At 33.1% G+C, this 23309-nt stretch overlaps 1 protein-coding gene and 2 long non-coding RNA genes across 3 annotated transcripts in view; 1 reads left to right on the forward strand and 2 right to left on the reverse strand.

Moving 5' to 3' along the window:
* Positions 1 to 23309, forward strand: part of LOC148603203 (uncharacterized) — a 92946-nt gene that overhangs the window by 38038 nt on the left and 31599 nt on the right. The gene's annotated exons all lie outside the window — the stretch shown is intronic.
* LOC148603206 (complement C1q-like protein 4) lies at positions 7569 to 9732 on the reverse strand. Its single transcript, XM_088553464.1, has 3 exons — positions 9531 to 9732; positions 9237 to 9308; positions 7569 to 8044 (listed from the first exon to the last, which is right to left on the reverse strand). Exons 1-3 carry the CDS (start codon positions 9682 to 9684, stop codon positions 7635 to 7637), a joined length of 636 nt encoding a protein of 211 aa, XP_088409590.1. The 5' UTR covers positions 9685 to 9732; the 3' UTR covers positions 7569 to 7634.
* LOC148603207 (uncharacterized) lies at positions 15348 to 22528 on the reverse strand. Its single transcript, XR_015916773.1, has 3 exons — positions 22213 to 22528; positions 20988 to 21089; positions 15348 to 19165 (listed from the first exon to the last, which is right to left on the reverse strand). It is a non-coding gene; the product is annotated as an uncharacterized LOC148603207 (long non-coding RNA).

The following is a 23309-nucleotide window of genomic DNA, read 5'->3' on the forward strand; positions in this document are numbered from 1 at the left end:
GATTGTAAGGACGCTGACTTTTTGATTTTGCTACCAATATGGCGAGTACATTCCGGCATTCCACAAAAGGGACCAAGCAAAACATTAACTGACATTTATTTGAAAAATATAAAAAAAGTCCAAATTATACACGTGAATTTGGTTGAAAATAATTTTCTAAAAACCATAATCTGTCTTGAATATTGCTTGATCACTTTTTAAGTAATTTACCACGGCGAATCTAGTAGTTTCTTTCTTGTAAATAATTGAAAGTACCTACTTCTCCTCTGAGACTATTGACTTCTTTTTCCAGGGGCACTATCTTCTCTTTGAAAGGCGGATAAGATAACTGCCATGTAATTCATCTTAAGAAGAAACTTTTGAACGTTCAAGAAATGTGATGGGAAATGTCACTGTTAAAAAAACAGATGTTGATTGGACATAAAGTGTAACAAAGAAAAGATAATGCGATACGGTGATAAAATAACTGAGATAACATTATCTTTTCTATTTTAACGTTCATCATTTGCAACAATCATTTTAGCATGGACCACAGCTTGAAACTCACAACCAAAAGACTACCAAAGAAACCATTTAAAAACACATGTTATCATTGTTTGAATACTATAGTGTACAAATGCGGATATAAGGAAATGAGAGAGCAATATTCCGTATTCATATTTACATGTAGAACAGCATTTCTTTCGATTTTTTCACAATGACAAATTGCATTTACCACAGTTTGTTATCAGATTTGGAGCCATACCTACCTTGTTTTGAAATGCTCGGTTTGTAGCTAATCTCAATGGACTGATATGCTAGCTACAGGCCACGCTTAAACTGGTGGTGAGAAATTTTATCCAGCAATTACTGAAAAATGCGCCGAAAACGATATCACCAAAATTAAATGATTAACAACGAACTGCAACGTATTTTTCATTTATTAGTATATTATCAAGCAACCTTGTTGAGTTTTGACGATATATTTACTCTTACTACAGTTTTGAATTGATATATCAATGTTTTATTTTGAAAGTCAGTATTGACATTTAAACTAAATTATCGAAATCATCAGTAAACGAAGTTCGCAGTTTGTTACATTTTGAAATTCTGTTTATTTCAATTTTATTTTATATGATCAAATCCCCCATGCATAGCAAGTGGTATGAGAGTCCCCGTTACATAAAACATTTTCTCCAAGGGATCATCTATCATTGTACAACACTTCAACTTCAACAATCTTGCACAAAAATAAAAAAAATATATTTACTATACAGGTTTTCTTGAAATTTATATAGAGACTCAATAGATGAAGCCAGTATCTTCAGTGATGCATCTTTATTTGTATGTACTACAAGAACTTGAAGAAATATTTTGAGTATTAATATTACAGTTGATTATTGTTATATATGTTCTAGTTATGTGACGGCGTTAAAGGTTCAGGGTCGTTAATGTCGGGCGATATGTATGTTATTGATTTATCGTTCATGATCATGTCAACTTCTGCCACAAAGGGATTCAGGGTTTCCATATCAACAAAAGATTTTCCTAAAACTTTCCTTAATGCGGTTTTTGTAATTCCAATCGTTCCAAAAAAGTTCCGTACCACAGAGCGCGGCTTGGAATGAATTTCCATTAAATGCCTAAATTAGCAATTTGTCCTTGAACATTTTGGGTTCTTTAATTGCATTTGATACTGCAAAAAAAGTTACTGCGTTGTCTGTAATTATCACTTCCGGTGTTGATTTACGACTTGTAAAGCGTCTAAATCCTTTCATGAACGAACCTTCCGATAAATCCGGTAAAACCTCCAAGTGTACTCCTGTTGTTAATGCGCAGGTAACCAAACAAATGTAAGCTCTTTAATACTTCCGTGCTCAACCTTTTATGTTCATTGCTCCAGTAAATTCGATGCCAGTTACAGTAAATGGTGATGGTTCTTGCAACCACATATTAGGCAAAGGCGGTGGGTCCGGTTTTTGAATAAGGTGCTCCATTCACTTTACGACATGTCACAATTGCAAGGAATCCAATATCTTTGACGTATATGCGAAATTGTGTTGTTTACTCCTGAATGTAAAATACTTTTTGGTGCTTCTCTTACTATCAAAGTTGTTAAAGGTACATTTGCGGGTAGTCAGATGGGAAATTTTGTAGCCTTTGCTATTGGCGCATTTCCCATTCTTCCTTTACATCGTTACATTTTGTTTTCGTCTAAAATAGCTTCAATTGACGGATTCTCGGTAAAATCTTGCCATCTTTCTTTTTTCGTGTCAATGTCATATATTTGTCTATGTAATTTGTTTCTGACAAGAGCCAATCCATAATATCGCATAATTTTTTATTTCCTGTGCAAAACACGGTTCATGTGCTCGACTATGGGTTGTGATCTACAATTGCTAATGAAACGTAGTACGTACTCTGTGATTCTTAGAACCTGTTTGGAGAACGAAAATTTGTTGATATCCATGATCATAAAAATTCCTTGTTGTTCAGTACTTTCGTTTCTTACATCCAGCGATAAACGAAACTTGTATCCTTATTTAATTTCAATTCTGAGTACATGCTTTTTGTAGTTAATCACTTCGGTCCATTCTTCCATAGCGAGCTTTCAATGAATTGTTTTGCACCAATGTCACGTGTGAGTAAATCCGCAGGATCTAATTTGTCGGACAATATTTCCAGTTGTAATTGGCTGTCAGTTCCTTAATCTCCCCGATACGATTTGAAATGAAGCGTTTAAGCGGTTTTGATGTTTTGAGCCACTGTAACACGATCTGGCTGTCTGACAACAAAGTGATTTCTTTAGAATCAAGAGCGTCTGTAAGATGATGCACTAGTATGGCTCCAATTACGGCAGCCATTAACTCCAGTGGAGATAATGTAAGTTCTTTCACGGCAGCAACTCTCTTTTTTGCCATTATTAAAGCAGTGTTGTGATCGTTTTGAAGATAATCTACTGCACCGTAAGCTTTCATACTTGCGTCAACAAATACAGGTAACGATCTTGAGCTTTTGTTGTCAACAGAATAATATCTTGGAAAAGTCAGTTCGGAAGCGTCCTCTATGTCTTTAGCTAGTTCAATCCATTCTTGTTGCACGTTGTCAGGTAGCGGTTTGTCCCAGTCGTACCTCTCCTTACACACATTTTGAATAAAAACGTTTGCTCTAATACTAACAGGGCTCAATAGTCCAAGCGGGTCGAAAATTGTCGATGATTTTCTCGGGATTTCTCTCATAAGAAAGTTCGTCGTTTTTTTACGTTCTATCGCATTCCTAGAATTTTTATCTCCTTGTCGGTATCCAGTACGTTGTCTTTGTCTGCAAGTTCTCTCAGATGCTGGCTATTTGAAGTCCACGAGCGAAGATTAAATCCTCCTTGTAACATTAAATTGTTTGACTTCTTTATAATACGTTCAGCTTCTTTTTCGTCTTTTACGCTTGGTAGTATGTTGTCAATATAAATATCGTTCTCAAGTATTTTTGCAGTCTCTGTGGGTGTCTTGTGTAGGTGCTTCAACAAGAAAGCACTCAAAATCAGTGGAGAACAAGTAGCTCCGAATAATTCAGATCTAAATTTGTAAGTGGTCAACTCACTTTTCGGATCGTCTGGGTTACACAACCATACAAATTATTGTTGCATCGCGGTCCTGCTCATGTAAACTTACTTGTATGAATGCTTTTTGAATATCTGTTACTAAAGCAACAGAATTTAATCTAAATCTGATGAACAGTTTGGTCAAATCGTTTAATTCTGGTGGTTTATTCATTAAACAATCATTCGCTCTGAAAATTTCGTGTTTGTCTACAACTACGATCATACACCATCCTAATCGGTGTTGTAATTGAGTCTTTCTTTACAGAGTGGTGAGGAATACAGTGTACTGGATTGGTTCCGTTTTCTGGATTTTCAACCTTTTCTGCAAATCCCTTATTTTCTGGTCCTTGATGATTTTTCCGTATACTTGCAATAGTCGTCTAATAACATTTTCGGTTCTACTTTTTGCGACAGAGAAATTTGTCGGCGATTGATCATTGTCAGGTTTCCATGGAAGTTTTGCTACGTAACGGTTTCCTCGATCGACGATTTCTGATAACTGGCTAAATAGTTTGAATCCGTATCATCCTGTGTTTTGCTATTCACTCCTAATGATATTAACTTCCAGAATCGCTCCAAGTCGAACTCCTCCGGTTTGTGTGCTGTCAATATGTTGAACATGCCGACATTATTTGGTCGATTTGGTCTCGTCAAATTCACTACTGGCCCTGATAAAAGGTATCCAAATTTGGGTTTGACAGCTGTTGGTCCAATCCCCCTGATAACATTGTCCTCGACGAAGACCAAATACCAGTAATAATCAGTGCAAATAAGCAGTGATATGGCAAATGTTGAATCATTGGTTATTGCATGAGCTAGGCGTAATCCTCGTAAGTATTTCAAGTTCTTGATGTCATTGGTCATATAATTAGAAAATGGACTGGCGATTGTTGTAACAACCAAGCTAAGACTTCCATTCTGATTTTTGCTTCGTTGATTGACTGTACGTAAAAACACGCTCTCTGTAAGTTTCGCTTGTTTTCTGTATTTCCGAATGCAGATAAGTGAATAGTTTCTATATCGACGATTTCCGCGCCAAGCTTTGTTGCTAAATTTTGGGTAATGAAAGACCCTTATCAAATAATATACTGCTATCAATGCACTGGATTCCCCAAACAGGTGTATCGGCAGTTTTCAGTAGTACATTCGTACAAGGCTCTACTGTGGACGAGTGTAGGTCCACGGTAGTAGGCAAATTATCATTTTTGATAAAAGCGACATTGACTGACCTTTCTTTCTGGTCACTTGAACTTGCATTCTCCTTGCATATACTGGTGTGGTGTTTTTTGCTAAATTTCCTACAACGAAATCTTGAATTGCATTCAGCAGAACGGTGGGACCCTAAATAGTTGAAACAGAGTTTCTTTCCATTGACCACGGATAAACGGTATTCGTATCCTGTGACATTTAGGCGTCTGGCGAGGTCATGCGATTTTTGACAATCAACGCAAGGCTTCTGGCGAATATTATTATTTTGTGTCTCGCGTGTGTCGACTTTTTCATGCGTGATCTGTTTACCTTTCTTACTTGCACTAGTTAATAAAGATGCGGTCGGTTGAAGTGCGTAACGTGTAGCTAGTGGTACGGCTCTGCGTTGTGTTGATTCCAAAATCGTGATCTCCTTCAAAATTCCTCGGCGTAGATTGCAAAGTTCCGAATCATCAGATCCGTGATCTCTGACTAAATTCTGTGTAATCACGGCTGGATGTTTGTTCAAAATCGTCGGTACGAGTAATGCTCCGTATGAGTTTACCGAACGGCCTAGTGATTCTAAACCACGGATGTACGTTTCTTGTTTGTCATAATACGCACCTAGACTGGCGAGATTATTGAATGGTGCTGGCAATTCTAGCAAGGCCTGCATGAAAGCATTTGTAATTTTGTGGGGTCGCCATAAGCGTTTCTGTAATAGTCTCCATGTAGTCTGTATTTGTGAGAGGTAACCCTTCTATCGTACTTTCGGCGGCACCAATAAGTTGGGCTTTGAGCTAACTAAATTTCTGCACATTTGTGAGTGATGTATTGAAGTAAACTGCAGTATCATACGAGTCCCAAAAGGTCTGCCATGTAAGAGGATCTCCGCTGAATGTGGGTAAATGATAGACAAGTGATGACTGATTGCTAAACAGTTGGTCTGGATACATTTGCAGTATGGATGGAATTGAACTGTGCTGATTTGTGTTCTCGTTAGAATTGGACTGGGAATTGAATTGTAAGTTTGATTCATTCTGTGAGAAACTTTGAGTCAAAGGAGTTGAGTATATTGTGCGTAAGTGTCTGACTTAATATGAAATTTATACTCATCTGTTTGTAGAATTTCTTCCTCGATGTCCTTTTCCTCTAATAATGCGAATTTTTCTTCATTTAAACCACTTATAATTCACTGTTTTTGCACTTAAGTCTCTAACAATCCTGAACGTTCTTCTTCATCTAAGTTTTCTTCTTTCGTTTTCCGTAAAAGTCTATTTACTTTTATGACCAGCTCTAAAGGCTTTCAGTTTCCTGATATCCTGGTCACGGCACCAAATGTTAAGTAATAATGAAATCGTAACAAACCCATGCAAGTTCTAACGTTTTGAAACACAATAGTGTACGTTTACATCAACCAAACGTACCGTTACTATTTCCGACATGTAATTGCTTAATGTTCTGTTCACATAATGTATGTATATTGTGTTCCGACAGAAGCGTCGGTAAAGTAGTTTACTTTTCACATTTCAATAGTGAATAATGAATAGTGAACTGTAAACCAACTTCAGTCCGGTCGCCAGCAACACGTTTTATGTTGGGGTAACAACAACGAAGTACGATTGTTTCTGTTTTTTTTATATTGTTAATATGTCTATTTCATTGAAATAATTTACTCATTTATCTCATTCATATGCGAACTTCATTCTTTTTCAATTCAATTAACTAATCTAGTTGAAAAGAATTTCTATGGTGTTGTATAAATTTGTGTGTTATGGTGAAATTTTCTAAGTATAGAATTTTAGAAAATGTATTTCCGCTTTCATTACACAGGTTATTATAATTTTCTATCTGATCTAATGTTTTCTTCTTACGGGAAAGTGAAAGTATCGACATGCATCAACAAGCCGATATTTAGATGTTTACTGCACGCATAGAAGATCTCGCTTTATCCTGGGGTTTACTGAGTGTTCTTCTGTTTCTGATAAAGACGCTAAGACACAGAGTATTCCTCATCAGGTCAATATAATTTATTCAACCATTAAGTCTTAGCTGCATCCTGCCTAAATATTGAGGTCTCAAATAAATTAACTATTAATATCGAAAATGATATGGGATTATTAGATTATTTAATATTTTTTTTTCAACCAGATGAGCATGAAAAACTCCCGCGAGTTGAAAAAAAATTTACTAATCTGTTTATCGCTGTTTTGATGAATTAAAATGTATCAATTTTCTTTTATTTTCAGTTTTCTTGACCTAAATATGTAGGTTTTATAAGCACTGCAAAATTTCCATTCGGGAATATTTTTCAGCGACGTGCTACGTGACGTCACGTTTGTTGTGCAGCTGTAATACACATTTTTTTTTAAATCGGTTAACTATGACGATCGCATTTAAATTTTTTTTTAAACAATTTGGGGATTTATTCAATGTAATCGGGTAAATTACTGTATTTAATCATTTTCCATTGTAGACTAGAAAATATTGCCACAAATGAGCCATTATTTCATACGTAGTAAACAAACAGATGGTTATTTTGGTCGTCAAATATTACTACGGTGTTGCTTGTATGTCACGCGAGGACATAGAAACTAGCGATAATTTTCATTCTCACTCGACTGGCGTAAGATTGAAAATTATCGTATAGCAAGATCAAAGGGATTCTAAACAAAATAGTGATAAAGTTAGTTATTGCAATGTCCTATTATTATCAGTCAAATACGTTTTTTCCATGTGACCACTTCAGATTGGTATAAAATTTGGAGATCATTGATTTTTGTTAGTATTAAAACAAGTCATATCTAATCAAACTTTTATTCATTTTCTTAAAATATTAGTATTGCATTGCACCCTTTGCATTTGGGGTCTACGAAATCAGAAATCCAGTAAAAGCAGAATAATTATTAGCATTCAAGCTTTGAGTAGCTGAGCTTGAGTGCCTAACCCAAACCACATCCCCTACAGACAATCTTACAACAACATTCATTGTTGATGAAGCGGATCCTGGTCTCGGTGCATAGAGTGAACTTAAATGTACTCCGTTTTTCACCAATTCGCACTTAATATCTGCGTTAGGATTTGAGTAAATTGTAGCTGCAAAAAAGTAGAGGCCAGTTAAAGGTGCTGTAAAATGCCCATGTCGTTTGTCGTATCCATTTCCAGTGTTTTCATGGACGTTTTCAAACTCTATGGTCTGGTGTAGTCCTATCAAACCGGATTCTTGCTTAGTAACATAGAAAGCGATAGTTGTTTTGTTGTTTGTTTCAGCAACAAGATCTAAAAAACATACATGGTTTTGTAATATATGTTTTATTTTTTGCAGAATTTAGCAACAGCATGTTTCTATCAGGTACAAGGTAATAACGCGTTTATTAACGTTTAGACACCAATGAAACTGTCGTTTAAAGGGTTTGGTCCGAACATTGTTTGAAAATAAAACTAAAAATTACCCAAGCATTGATATTTATTGTTTTGATTAAACTCTAAATACCCCCTTTCAACGAAAGTGAATATCAAAAACAACAATTGAAGAAAATTTTTGTACTTAGTGAACCTAACCCCTTGTCAAACATCCTAATGCCTGTACCAAGTCAAGACCGTGGCGGTACCAACTGCTCTGGTGGTGTAATATCTATTTTGCCACATTTGTTTTGGACTTGACTTGGATTTAGATCGGATCGAATTAGTGTTGGTAATTTTGTTGTAACCCTTATCCTATCAAGTAAGTCAATGTTTGGACATGTTTACCTGCTAATAATTTTCAGAGTGACGGTTTGAACTCAAGGATTAAGTATGGTTCTGCTTTTGCTTGTTTTGTTGTTTAAGTAGTACTCTAGCTAAGGATCATCCAAAATGTGATTAATGGGTAAAAAGCCTACATATTTTTATTTTTGATATTTTGTATGAACTGTCATAGTAAACAGAAATTAACATGTGGTTTGTCATATAACCCGTGCCCTTAGAAGTTAAAAATTATATAGAATGCACTGTAGATTTCAAAATTAAAGGATATAACTCTGTAAATGGCACTCAAATACAATAGAATCTACTGAATTTTCAATGTGGAATATCTCCTACGAGCAGGCAGATTTGAATGAATAATTACACATTTCATAGTATAGACCCATGAAACAACGTAATTACAAAAATAATAATATGTAGCCTTTTTTGGGATGTATCACATTTTTTTCAAATTTTGCATGATTCTTACAAAGACAGCTACTTAATATGAATGCATCAGATTTGTAGTATATTCGCTATATGTGACCTTTTGTAGACATTATTAAAACATGTAATAGTATGGCAAACACTAAATATTTTTAAACCGCGTTCAAAGTTTTTAAATGTTACCGCGTTCAAAGTTTTTAAATGTTAACGGAGATAAAATTTATCATTGCTGACAAACAATTGACAATGAGATCAAATTTGGTAAACTGTTCGTTTGAGTTTTTGTAGATGTGCTACAAACCTAGAGTCGATCTTTTATCTTTCTGATCTTGAACTTCCGTCTTTAAGTACCTATTTTCAGCTGCGAGTTCATCTGAAACACAATAGAAAATCGCACAACATTTTCCATACCGGATCTTTTTTCAGTCAGAACATTATTTTATTCCCTAATACACAAGTGGTTTTTAGAAGGTAAACTATTTCATAGAACTTGCACACATAATCTTCAGTTATTGATAAGAATATTTGCTAATATGCTATTCTATCCTTAAGCTTTTTAAACGGATTTATAAATTTGTAAAAAAAAAATATTTACCAACTGTCCCTTGTAACTTATTCATTTCACTCCTGAGGATGCTAACTTCTCCTTTCAGAGCAACAAGCAGTTCGAACATTTCATCCTGGGTTTGAACTTTAGTACAAACTACAAATGGAATAGATAAAATCACTGTTAACAAGAACCAGTGCATCGTCTCACACAAGCCGTTCACAAGTTAGGATTGAACAAGGTTTTCCAAAACGAGATAAGATAACAGAGAATGCAATGATTGAAGTCATCACTACAGAAGTGTTATGATCGTCATCATGAACTCGTGGGTCGTTATGGTGTATCCATCTGCACCATGAAAACTGATTTATTCAACGGCTCATAGTTTTCCTTTCCTCGTTTGTCTACCCCGGACTTGACTTTTTATGAGCAACTCGGCGGGTGTTTCTAGAAAAGCAGAGGACGCTTACCCTACCGGTGCACCTAGTTCATGCTTCCAGTTTTTAGTGGAGTGGCTCATTTGCTTTTGTTACTTTGTATGTATGATTTTAGTTACTTAATGTTCTTTGTTGTGTATGTCTGTTTTCCATGTCTGGTCTTTGTCCCTGGATTACATGCTTTTGATTACCGCTATAACCTTTATTCCCTTGGTTACTCTTTAAATGTTTACTGTTGTTATTCTTAATGATAAAAAATACGACTTGGTTCAAATTTATTTTTTTCCAGTCCTGAAATGAAAGGGCATAAATCAACCAACCAACAGACAAAAACATTTTTAAAATATTTAAAGAAAAATCTCTTAATCACAAACATCATCGATTACAAACAGCTAATATAGAAAATATTTTTTTATAAAAATGATTTGTGTCGGAGTATTTCAATTTGATATATAACATTTTGTTTGTTATGCATGCCTGACTCGTCAGAATTGTAAATGCCCTGGCACTAGAGTTTGTAGTCCTAGGTTTTTTCTTCATAAAAATTTGATTCAGTGACCTGCGGCCTTTGTACTTGTGAATGCTTTATTGATAATCAGAAATAAAGAGTTTGATTTTTTGTATGTTTGTTAGTTGGTTGGTGTTTGCATTACAAATGCAGGACTGGTTATTAGCGGACATATTTTAGCCTTTTCACAAACAATGTAAGTAATGTTCATAGCACGCGGCACTGCTTTTGCGCAATCGTCGAAAACACTACACGTCTCCGCACGTTTGAAAATCTCACATTGTTCTTATGAAGCTTAATGAATACGACAAAGAAGTCTACGTTTATGGAAGCCACAAAACAAGCTTGTCATTGTATGATGTATTCTTGGACACGTCTGTCAAATCGAACATGATTGTGGCACAGTACACGTTTGTGAGTTCTACATATACAAACTGCTCTTAAACAAAAAATAGCTATCGCCCACATTAAAATCGCAATATTTATTCGTTGCTGGCCTGTTTGCTTGTTTCACCCGTTCTTGAACTGGTAAAAGATAGATATCTACACTTTGCTATCATTTGTTTTATTATGACATTTTTTTATTTGGATCAATTGTTTAAAAAGGATATGACAATAGTACATGATATTAGAAAAAAATCGTAGCCACTACAGTCTACGTTTTTAAAAGTTAGTGTTTGGAGTGACACATACCTTTGCGGGAATGAACAATCTTGTGGATACTCAACATTTATCAAACAATGAACAAATAATCTGCTAAAATTTCACAGAAAAGGGAAATTTGATCTTAACAGCACTAAAAAGGTAATGAGTCTTTTTATGTATTTCCCTATTTAAAATTATTCATAAATAACAATTTATTCCAGTGTATATTGTAATTAAAGGAATAAAGGCATTGTACATGACAAAACGTGTTTATTCTTCTCCAGATGCATGTTTGTAGAATGACGAATATTAATCAAGAATAAATATATATTTTACTAATAACCACATCAAATAAATTTTGAAGTGATTATATTTTTCCTTTAATTCTTGTTTGAGAAATCGGACAACAAACATAAAATGACATAATGTGACATTACTTGACATAACAATTGTATCCTAATGTCAATAAGTGGTTTCTAAAATTTCGATTTATCTCTCTTTGTCACGAAATATATATTTAACATTTGATTATGACGAATCTATCTGTATAACAATAGTCTTATCACTTAATTTGATTGCGCAATTGGAGGAAATTTCTTTTGTCAACATACATATCCTGATAAAAATCCAATAATATAGTCCATGTATAACTCAAGTTAAATGTCAGAATTGTTTTGTCAGAGGCTAATTAGTTTTGCACTTTTCACACTTACTTTAATTATGTGCAGTGTAAGTACTTAAATGAATAAGCGTTCGTGCGACACGTATTATATTGAAACCTATATCTTCACATTCGACCGTACTTGTATTTTATGAAATAAACATGAATAAAACAATGACTAGTTTTCTACCGAGCTTGCGTCAAGTAAAAGTGTGCTAATGCATTAAATTTGAAAGTAACCAACATATAACTACGTATAAACTGTACCCTAAAATTCATTTATTGGTTAAATGACAATTACAGAATCAAAGATACGTCTTGCCTAATCTGTGATTCACGATTTTACACATATTTTCTCACCGAGAGAAAGTCCATTAAAGAAAGTTGGATCTCTGTATGTGGGCTGTCTGCTGATCAACTTAACTAGACATACTGTTTACAAAGCAAACTTGTCGAAACATGTACCCCAGCCCCCACCATAGAAACCACAGAGAAACCCCATTAGTCAGATGGAAAAACAAAATAAGACATGCACAATTGCATCATATTCTTAAAAGTATGTGAATGCTTCATAGATTTCAATTAAGCAATTTAAGAGTAGTTGCGGATTTGCAGGTGTCCCCATGGTAAAGTTCCATTATCGATTTCAGATGAGTTGCGCAGATTATTATAACTAGGAACAGACAGACAGGCGAACGTAGGACGAACATTACGATAATAATATGTATACTCACTTTTTTCAAGCAGAAAGTATAAAAAATTCATTTTACTTAAATCGAACTATTTTTATAGGCTACAAATTATAATAGTTGCTACTGGAAAAGCTACTACTCTCCGAGACTGTCCTTATACTACTTGATTACATATTGTTATACTTTGCTGTTTCGGTATTTGTTTCAATAGAATGGATTCGATTTATTTATCCACCAGAATTTAAAATTATGGAGATATCTGACACAGATTGATGCGCGACCTGTACCTTAAAGTCGACGATAGTAATCATCGTAGTACAAAAATATATGACAAACGAGAAGATTTTGATTTTGAAATTATAAATTTTCTTTTTATGAGCGGTAATCTTAACAGCATCTGCTGTATATGGTATTTTATGTTTTTCAGTAAATGATCATGAGGTAAACGTTATTGTCTAGAGGTTGAGGATCTAGTCATTGGGTTTAACATACTTGGCTACTCTGAAGAATTCTTCAATAAGTTGTTTCACAATTTAACACCAGGTACAACACGTAAGGGTTTATCAATTCTATCAGTTATTATGAAATGCTAATTAGCCAGACGTTAAGTAATACATGTACCACATTGAAAAAAAGGGCAATGGGGTGGTCCGGTGCGCCGTGGCACCATCACCTGGATCCTTACAACCCAAATAATACGGGCGTCATTTAATTTTAATTGTATTACAGAGGTGGATTTTCAACGGTCGTTTTTCTCTCGGACATTCTTTTTTTAAATAAGTGATCCCTTGCTAACTGGTTAATACCAAAGGTGCATAGTAAAATTTTTCATTTGACAAATTCAACATCTTATCATTGACTATTTCAGCTATAAAATGTGAATAGGGTGGATATTTTTGTCGAAAAACTAGATTTAATAATTTCACATTGTCGTAGAAAAAAATACCTACTTAAAATGTGTTGTATGTGAAATTTTGAACTTTGTTTACAAGGAGGTATGAATGTGGCAGTTAGACCGGTAAGTATCAACTCGCCATATCTACTTTTTATTAATTCTATAAATCAATATAATGTTTTTTTTAAGTTTTTAATTGTAAATATAATCACAAGTCATTTATGTGCACAACACAAGCAGACAACTAAGAAAAGTTTTAAGCAATCCAACATGCTAAATAAAATGATAATTTTATTTCTGTAAAATTAGTGCAAATTCCTTTGTATGATGTAATGTTTTCTTTTATATTTTCAAAGATGCCCCTGGACTTCGGTTGATTGGAATTTATGATATATCCGATGAAATACACCTTTTCGTTAGCAGTAAGAAACATATACCAGCAACGTTTACATAATAGATCCAGAAAGAATGATATGATAAAACTTATCAGAGTTTGAAGATTTAAGAGCGTCCATAGACACATTAACTCCCGAAGTCCTGAGTGGAAAGGTCAATATCTTGTTTATTAATTGACGATTCAAAATTTATTTGTATTAAAAATAAAAAGACATTTAAAATTGACTACGAACATAATACGTACATGTTTAGAAAACAATTATCTATTGAAAACAGTATCTTAAAGCCTTACATGGTACAACTTATTTTTAGTTGCATTATCAATAATTTGCATTAGTAATATTGTATAAGGTAAACAAACCACCAATTCTTAGTCGTCATGCGTTATGCAATTTTTTTATTTATCTGTAATAGTTTTGCGTTTACCTTTTCAATGTGGCTAACTTTAATAATAATACATGTGAATATATTACTTGGCAATTTACAACTTATTTCTAAATTATTATTTTTTTTTTTGCATTTAATCATCGTTTAATAATCTTTTTCACATTATATTGAGCTATTTAAAAAGTCCAATATTAAAAGGGTTGTGTATTGATTAAAATGTAAATTATAATATATAATGCGTAGCTTCTACGAGTCTATATTTTAGATGTACATGTACACGTGGAATGTGATTCATGTCCAATGTTGACATGGATAATATTGTTTTGATATCATATCAAATTTAAAAAAATATTTTGAAGTATTTTAAACGTTCGAGGTTAAGGGAACATGGAAAATGGTATGATTACTTTTGAAGACTTCAGCACTGATAAGGTAAGGTCTCACTAACCACTTCTGACGTTTCCATTACTTTACATGTTAAAAAAGTAATTTTCAAACTTCACTGGTCAAATTACATCTTAAAATTGCATACCATTGCGAAGCGCGGAAAAAAAGGCGTCCGAAATCAAAATGCTAATGGTACGATGATTGTAGAAATTCTTCAAAAATTTAACTTGAATAAATAATACTGAAAATCCACATTTTTACCTTTTCTGCTAACTGTCAGCATGGAGGCAAATTACTTACACATGTAAACAATATTCATACACTTTTGTAGTTAATTACATACATGAATTTAAAGTACACATTCTCAGCTTTATTTTGACTACTTTTAATCATAATACACACAAATAATGCACTTACAATGCATATGTCTAGGTTCAGTGTGTTTTTGGTACTACATGGGGGTGGCCATTTGATCCGGAAGTGGTTAGTGAGACCTAATGACTGATTGATATATATCTCCCTTGCAGTAGCATTTACATTACAAAACTGCATCTTTAATGTATTGATAAATTTATGCAAGAGGTTGCCGTTACTGAGAGCAAAATCATGCAATACAATCCTTCTCAATTGTTTTGCGGTTAATCAAACGTTGCCCAGGTACAATTTCTCTTTGTAAATATGGACTTTATTGAAATCAGTTATCTTGAGTATAGGAAACTATATATCACTGCAGTGAGAGAATGGAGATTATTTTGTTCTAATTTAGTCCGCCAAAATGAACAAATATACCAAAACTGTTATTTTTGTGGTTACACTTACGGTCGTTCCATCTAGCGTCAGATGAGGTACTCTATCATATTGTTGGCCTACTTGGAATGGGTGTACTCGATAGAGTTCTTCGGGTACCGGAAAACTATGGAAAAGTTGCAAAGATCGCTGTAAGCAGGACTTAGGTCGAAATGGAGGATACTGCTGACGAGTGAAATCATCTTGTCTTTGGACAAGATGGGCCTATAGATGTATTTGCGACTGAGTGCAACGTCAATGAAACAAAGAAAAGAACAGATTATTGATTTTCTATTTCTGATCGTATCATTACACAATATCATCGATGATCAACCATTTCTGATGTAATCTTCATCGAAATAAATGATTTTGCTTTTGATGTTTTTGTAAATATTTATCGCTACATTTAAACAATGCAATTGAAAGCAAACACAAATTCTTTTATATGTATGTCGTTCGAATGAAAATGTGAAAAATTGGTAAGAGGTAAAATGTTGTCATTGTTAAAACATTTTTAGTGGTGATCAGTTGCTTATGTTCTTCCAGTTATTTGCGATTTCAAACTAGTTTATGTGTTGTGATACTCGCATTCCCGGTTTTCATTATTGCGCACTTGCCTATTGAACGTCGATCTGGGTTCTCTTCATAACAAAGTTGCTCTATCAAAGAAACTAACGATGGGAATTCCTCTGTCAACAAAACAATGCCATAGACAGGGAAAACAAAAATCATTTAAAAAAAATAAACAAATAAACAACAAAACAGTACAAACATTAAATTACATTATAAAACAGAACAAAAAAGCATACAAAAAAGAAGGGGCACGATTCCTGTTAAAACTAGTAGTTCATATACCACTTAACAAAACCTACCCCCTAGAGGGATTTTTCCAAACTTATAAAGGTTGAAAGATATTTACATTAGAAACATAAATACGCATGTTTCCTAAAAAAATAAGTACAGCGATGTCATGGAAACCGGGGTCAAAAAGTAGGCCACGAGGTCATTTCTGAGAATTCGGCTTTGAAATATTTTGCTTCCTTCCAAGTAAAATTCATTTTATACATACAAATGGCACAGCAAAGCTAAGATACAGTGAATAAATAACAAACATGCAGTAACAAAGCAGTTTCCATAACTATAATTTCCTAAGTCAATTTATTGATATTTTGCTTCCAGTTTTATATTCATCTGTTAATCATGCTCAGAATAAAATAAAATCAAAATACCATCAGATGCAAACAAAACCGACAATGGCAAAGACCAGGTTGGCATCAATCAATTTGATGTAAAACAAAACTACATTTTGAGAATGTAAAGATAATATTATTAAGTAAACCTTTTGTTTTTTTATAAACAATTGCTTCCTTTTCAAAGATGAATATTTTTCATCAATACCGAAATGTTCGGGACCAAAAAGCAACAATTCCAAAGTTACGGAAGCTTGTAAATATTATAGATCATTCAATAAACCTCTTCTTTGCAAATCAAATATGTTACAATATAAGAGAAAGTATCGCATTTGGAATCATGAAGTTCGACATATATAAATCATAATTCAATATTCTACATTTTTTTTTCATGTATGATATAAGTATTTAGCTGGTTCTTTCAGGGAAAATATTTTATCATTTGATGGGTAACCATTTGAATGACCAATTATTTAAAAATATTCTACTTCAGGTTAAATTCATCATTTGTTACATGACCTATTGACGTATCGTCAGCAAAGAGTCTTCCGAAACCTGACATTCCATCTGGTAAATTGTTTATATACACTAGGAAAAGCCAGGAACCAAGTACTGATCCCTGGGGCACACTAGCATTCAAATACCTATCGAGGATAAAATATATTTGAGCTAATCTTTTTAAGATCTACAATTAAGAAGATTTTAATCCAAGATAACAAATTTCCTTGAATTCCATATTTTTCTAATTTCATAACTAGTCCCCTTATCCAAACATTGTCGAAAGTCATACAAATGTCTGCAAATGTTACGCTTGTATCTTATCTTTTATTCAATACTTAAATTCTATCGTTATACATTTCGATCAATTGATGAGTTGTAGAGTATCCAGAAATTTAACCTTATTTGAACTAATATAGTGATCGGTTCGCAGGTAAATGATTATAAACGTACTTAAACTACCTTTCTTCTCTGTACATAACAAAATCGAAACGGGACGATAGTTGCAAGGGGTAGATTTATCTCCTTTTATAAATATTAGGGAATGACATAGGCAATTTTCCACTGTGAAGGGTAATAATTTTCTGTAAGTGAACGGGTAAAAGGTAAACATAACGATCGCACTATCACTTCCTTGACTCCCAGTTACATTATATTGCTTATAATGACCAATCTCATCGCTTTGTTGGATCCATTATTGAGAGAGAGTCTTTTACATTTTGTTCACTAATTACAATTTCTGAAATTACATTAGTAAATCTCTCCCCAAACTTTATTTCTTTATAGATATCAACTTGAAATTTTAGAATTTACCTTTTAAAACACGTTATTGTTTTTGGTTTTATGGAATTCCTAAGCATATGGGCACTTTCGGATTTTATAAATTTTCAAATAAAAACAAAGAAATCCTCAAACTATGACTTCTTCATTGGTGACCAGAATTCATAACAAATGATTGAGAAAACATGCTTCATAATCATCAGGATCCAATCAATAACATCTGCAAGAACGATAACTCTTGCAAAGTGCTTATACATTTAAAAGCACACAGCAAAAATGAAAAATTGAGACTGGAAACAGTAAATTCTGTGGGTTTTTAACATGTATGAATGACCGCTTGTCGGATTTTTATAAAGACTGCTACTGAAATGATGTTCATCTTACAGACAAAATAATTGGTCTTTATAGCATATAAAAAAAGACTGAAATATAAGGATATCATGATATATAAATGCATAGATTTGCACGTAATTGATACCACAAATCGTAGATAAGAAAATGAAAATAAGACATAATAGTCTTAAGAATATAATATATATGTCAAACAACGTTTTCATGAGATTGTCAAAAAGACCACAGTATTTGAATGGAAAAAAAAACTAAATAAGATGTTAATCAAGACTAACAAACAACAAATATTTATTTCTTGAATAACTTAATATACTGTTTATCAGGCATCATTTTAATATAAATTGAAAATCAGTAGTATTTAAACACATCACTATGTATAATCCAGGAAAAGAATTGTCATTATTGATTCATTCTTTTATACAGAAATATAACTTAACTAAGAGAAATTGAAAAGTACAAATCTGAAATATCCCATTTTTCATCATCATGCTCCCATTTCAAATGGACTATTGGCTTAAATTCATTTGTTACTGTAATTTCATAACAAGTTCATCCTTAATGTTTTTTTTGTCTGCAGCTACAGTATAGTTGTGAAACTTTGTATCGCCTTTTTTGTTATTAGTTCAAAAATGGAAAGGCTATATCTTCAATCCTATAAAAGTTTCAGCATGACTCTTTCCGTCCAATTTACTATCCATAAATACCTATAAAATGAATTTTACAGTCTTTTTATGATAATCATTAAAAGTTAGGGTCAGTTCCTTTTAATATACGATACACTCATACTGTTAAAAATGGGGGAAGAGGTCAGTCATCACACCTCGATTGGAAAATCAATTATATTTTACAGTTATATTTTTGCAAGCAAATAGGATTTTGAGGGGAGGGGAGTATTTGTTGGCTATAATTTTATAACAAAAAATACGAACCATTCATTCATTCTCGAAGCTTGAAACTGAACTTTTTAATGGCCTCTAACATTTCTTTGTATCTGTATTTTCTTTATCGGAAAACTCATTTTTTACCAAATTTGATCACGCCTTCACTGTTACTTTAATCCTGGGCTAGTGCTGCAATTATATTTTGGTAAACAGACAGAAATTATGGTTATTTTTATGATTTCATCTTTTAATGGCGGTCAGGCTATGATTTCTCTATTATAGTATAGTAATAACACTGTAGCGACTGTTCTCTAACTTTTTAGCTGCAAGTTGGCAAAAGAATAAACTGTCTACATGTATATTTATATTTCACTATGTGAGTGATTCATATTTTTTTAATTGCTTAATTGACAATTTGCAAGTTGGCTATAGTTTAAACTGTTTACATGTATGTTTGTATTTCGCCAAGTGAGTCATTCATTGATTTGGAATTGCTTAATTGACACTTGGGATACATTTGAAACGTCCTTTGCAACTGTTGGACTGTTCAACTCGTAGTCAATTTACAGAAATATAAGCTGTTTAACATTTGATCCAAGCATATGTCAAAGCATAAGTAATGATAAATTTCTTATCTTATTTCACAAAGGACCTCCTTTTATGTATAGGGATTTAAGAAACACTCAACATAATCATCATACAAAATGTGATTCATGGTTGGAAGGCCTACATATTTTTTTTTTATTTTTTGTGTTTTTTTTTATGTCATAGTAAACAGAGAGTAATATGTGGTTTTTCGCATAACCCTTGTTCTCAGGAGATGAAAGTTATATAGAATTTACAGTATAATTCAAAATGAAGGGAGATAACTCTGTAAATGACATAAAAAATCAACAGAAACTATTGGATTTTCCACTTGGATTATATCCTAAGGACAGACAGATTGGAATAAATAATTATACATATAAAGCAACTAATTAACAAAAACAAAAATATGTAGCCATTTTGAGGTGTATCACATTTTACAGAATTTGCATGATTTTTAAAAAGACTGCTACTAAACAAATAATTAATAATTTGGAAATAGTTTATGTATAATTACAGTAAAACAGGTCTCCACTTAACTTAACGGACAACTGTTAAAGTACTTTTATTCATGGGTACCAATTTTCATTGTTACGGAGAAAATGATCAGTTCGTGGATTCTTGAATTCGTGGATTTGACATTTCTGTTATATAAACGAATGGAATATTTTCTTTGCAATGGAACTAAATTTACCAAACCCACGAAACCCACGAAAATTGGTACTTCATGATTAATAATACCTTCAAAGTAAATGGTGTTCGGGCAGGTGTTCGGTAAAAACAGGATCAAAACGTGTTGAAACTAATATGAATATATTTTTCAACATGTCTCACACAGGTTTCCAGTTTCGAAAGGTTTGGTTAAAACAGGTACTTAACTATTAGTAAAATTATTACTAATCAACTGATTTTCTTCATGTTAAAAATAAAACAAAAGAGCATCAAACTAAGAATCATTGTATTTACAATTTGCGGCATATAGACTGTTAAAACCAATTTAATTGTATCCGATTGTATTTGTGAGTGTCCTATGATAGATTCATTTAAATCTAAATTGCCAATGCGCATATCATATGCACTAAGACTATATGGAAAACGGTAGTATTTATTTTCTCATAGCCGACAATACTAACCTTTTCAAGTTTTTCAGTAATTTCTAATTAAAACTAGGACTCAAAAACCATTGTTGTAGTACTTTCATTCAGAGATCGAAAAATCACCATGGTTGACCCTCTTTTTTGCAACCACCATCAAAAGCTTGAAGGTACTGGAAGTTTTGCATTTTATTGGTTAATAACTCATTAATAATATGCAGTCTGTTGAAAATTTTTATAAACGATGCATTTTTTAAGAATAAAAAAATAAACTTAATTGTTTTAAAAAAAATTAATCTTTTAAGATTCTGAGAGAGAAAAATCATAATTACAAACTATGTCAGTAATCCAATCTGTCCTTTCTACTTCCTTTCATCTGAATAGGGTACACGATTGGTCAACCTCTTCCAGGAAAATAAATACTACTATGTTTCCTAAATATTAAGACGTACATTGTTAAAACAATATTAATCATTCTTCATATAGATTTTGTTTTAAATTACATTTGCTGCCATTCTAAGTGATTGTATTACTTACAGACGATATAAACTGTTAAACAAACCTGGAAAATTCGGTTTTAATTACGTTAAAAAATGCTTTAACCATCATTGATAAATATTCATTTCATTTCTATTCGTTTTAGTCATTAAAGACCATTTCCTTTTAGTTTCAGAATAAATGACTCTGAACAATGGAGATTTCCTTGTTATAAAGTAAATAAAGCATTCAAAATCACGGAACTGACTTAACACTTTACAAAGTACATCCGTGTAAAGTTTTAAATCATGAGAAAAATCTTTGACAAATTTTGGTAATGTATTTTCAATCATAAAATGAAGGAAATTGTAACAAAAATGTATTTAGAGCTATATATTTTATATATTTTATATTCGACAATCTATCAAGTGTGCAGTTTACCTCTTTTGTGTTAATATGCCAGAGCTTGCCGAAACTACGCAGACGTTTTGCATCGCGCTAGAACTCTAACAAATAGGCTTCTGGAACAGAGTTATGTTGCTACAAGATTGAACTCATCACTACAGAAGTTTTATGGTCGTCATCATAAACTCGTGGATCGTTATGGTGTATCCATCTGCACCATGAAAACTGAATTAGTCAACGGGTCATAGTTTTCCTTTTCTCGTTTGTCTACCCCGGACTTGACTTTTTATGAGCAACTCGGCGGGTGTTTCTAGAAAAGCAGAGGACGCTTATCCTTATCCTTATGTACAAATAGCACATGTATACGAGAAAAATGAGTTGGTCAACATAAATAAATTTTTGTCATACTTCCCAATTAAGACTTCGAACCATGCAAAAATTTGTTATTTCATAGATTGCCTTTCGAATATTTGGAGTGTTTTCTGTCCCTTCGTTGTGAAAAAATCAAAATTTATTGATCGTTGAAATGAAATGTTGTAGCCAAAAGCGTATTTTTGATGTGGCTTAGCAGGTCTGTGCCATCACTGGTTTTGACAAATATAGTATTGAAAATGCTAAAAACCGAGAGAAAGCATTGTGGTATTTTGTATGCAAGGCATGTTGGTAAATATTCACCTTCTCATTTAGTTGTTAAGGACTCCGCTAAATAAATTTTCACATCCCCTTGCACAATCTCCTGTTCCCCTTTGGCTTCGAATTGCAAATCCGTCCCTGGTGACGTTTCTTTTATCAAATATCATAACATTGAATATGGTGATGCAGCCAGTATATTTCTTCAATAAAATTTGAGATTAATAATCTTTTTCTTGTATCATTTCGCACATTCATATGAAATGTTCCAAATGCTGTACTTGATTGTGATCCTACAATTTGATGTTTCCCTGTCAATTGTCTACTTTATAGTTTTTCTTAACATTTCTAGAAACAGAAGTTGAGAATATTTGGTAATAATTTATTACATATCCGTGTTGTTTACAAGCTCGTTAGCAAGCACGCTTTAGCAAAGATGAAGGTGAACAATTGCGCCATGTGATGACATAAATGTCGTATATGATTCATCCTTGATTTCCTAATGACCAATGACAACGTCAATGTTTTGCATGTGGAAACCCAAAGGTCATTCAGATGGAAAAACAAAATAGGAGTTTAAAAATGACATCGTGCGATTTAAAAACAGTGAAGATTCACCGAATTCAGATAAGTTGTTGATGGAAACAGGAAACGAGCAAACGGACAAATGGACAGACGAACAGCTTGGCCACTACATTAGTCTAGGAATCGGAAACTATCCTCAAAGATTGATGTTATCGTGATATATTAAAACGCGTAGTTGTTGTATTTGTGATACAAAGCAAAAATACTTTCTACGCAAGAAAGTCATTACAAGCCATGACCGCCCTCGATAATTCTATTCCATAGCGTATATAACTTGAAAACATTACCTATACTCCCATTAGTTCCGACAATGCTCGGTTGGTCCCAATTTCACTTTAACAGTTCATTGACACGGTCTTGGTGTTTTGACATTGGACAAAAGATATTTTTTAGTTCTTCCAATAATAAAACAATGTTTGATGCACAATGCAATCAAATTTTGAATATGTAACTCAGACAGTGAAAACTGCTTTTGATTTAATCAAAACTTTTTCGAAATATTATTAGCGAACAATTAAATGAGGTTGTTAACAGAGAACATGTCATTACCTTTTTAC

The sequence above is a fragment of the Perna viridis genome, chromosome 11 (assembly GCF_037379345.1).
Source record: "Perna viridis isolate PV_CMFRI_1.1 ecotype Kerala chromosome 11, ASM3737934v1, whole genome shotgun sequence".
Classification (NCBI taxonomy): Eukaryota; Metazoa; Mollusca; class Bivalvia; order Mytilida; family Mytilidae; genus Perna; species Perna viridis.

Bases quoted from the DNA above. Each gene is read 5' to 3' on its own strand.
- LOC148603206 (XM_088553464.1), bottom strand. From the start codon at position 9,684: ATGCACTGGTTCTTGTTAACAGTGATTTTATCTATTCCATTTGTAGTT. The intron at 9,309-9,530 runs GTAAATATTTTT...ATTGTGTTTCAG, and splicing joins TAAGTTACAAGGGACAGTTG to ATGAACTCGCAGCTGAAAAT. The intron at 8,045-9,236 runs GTTTGTAGCACA...TATGTTTTTTAG, and splicing joins AGATAAAAGATCGACTCTAG to ATCTTGTTGCTGAAACAAAC.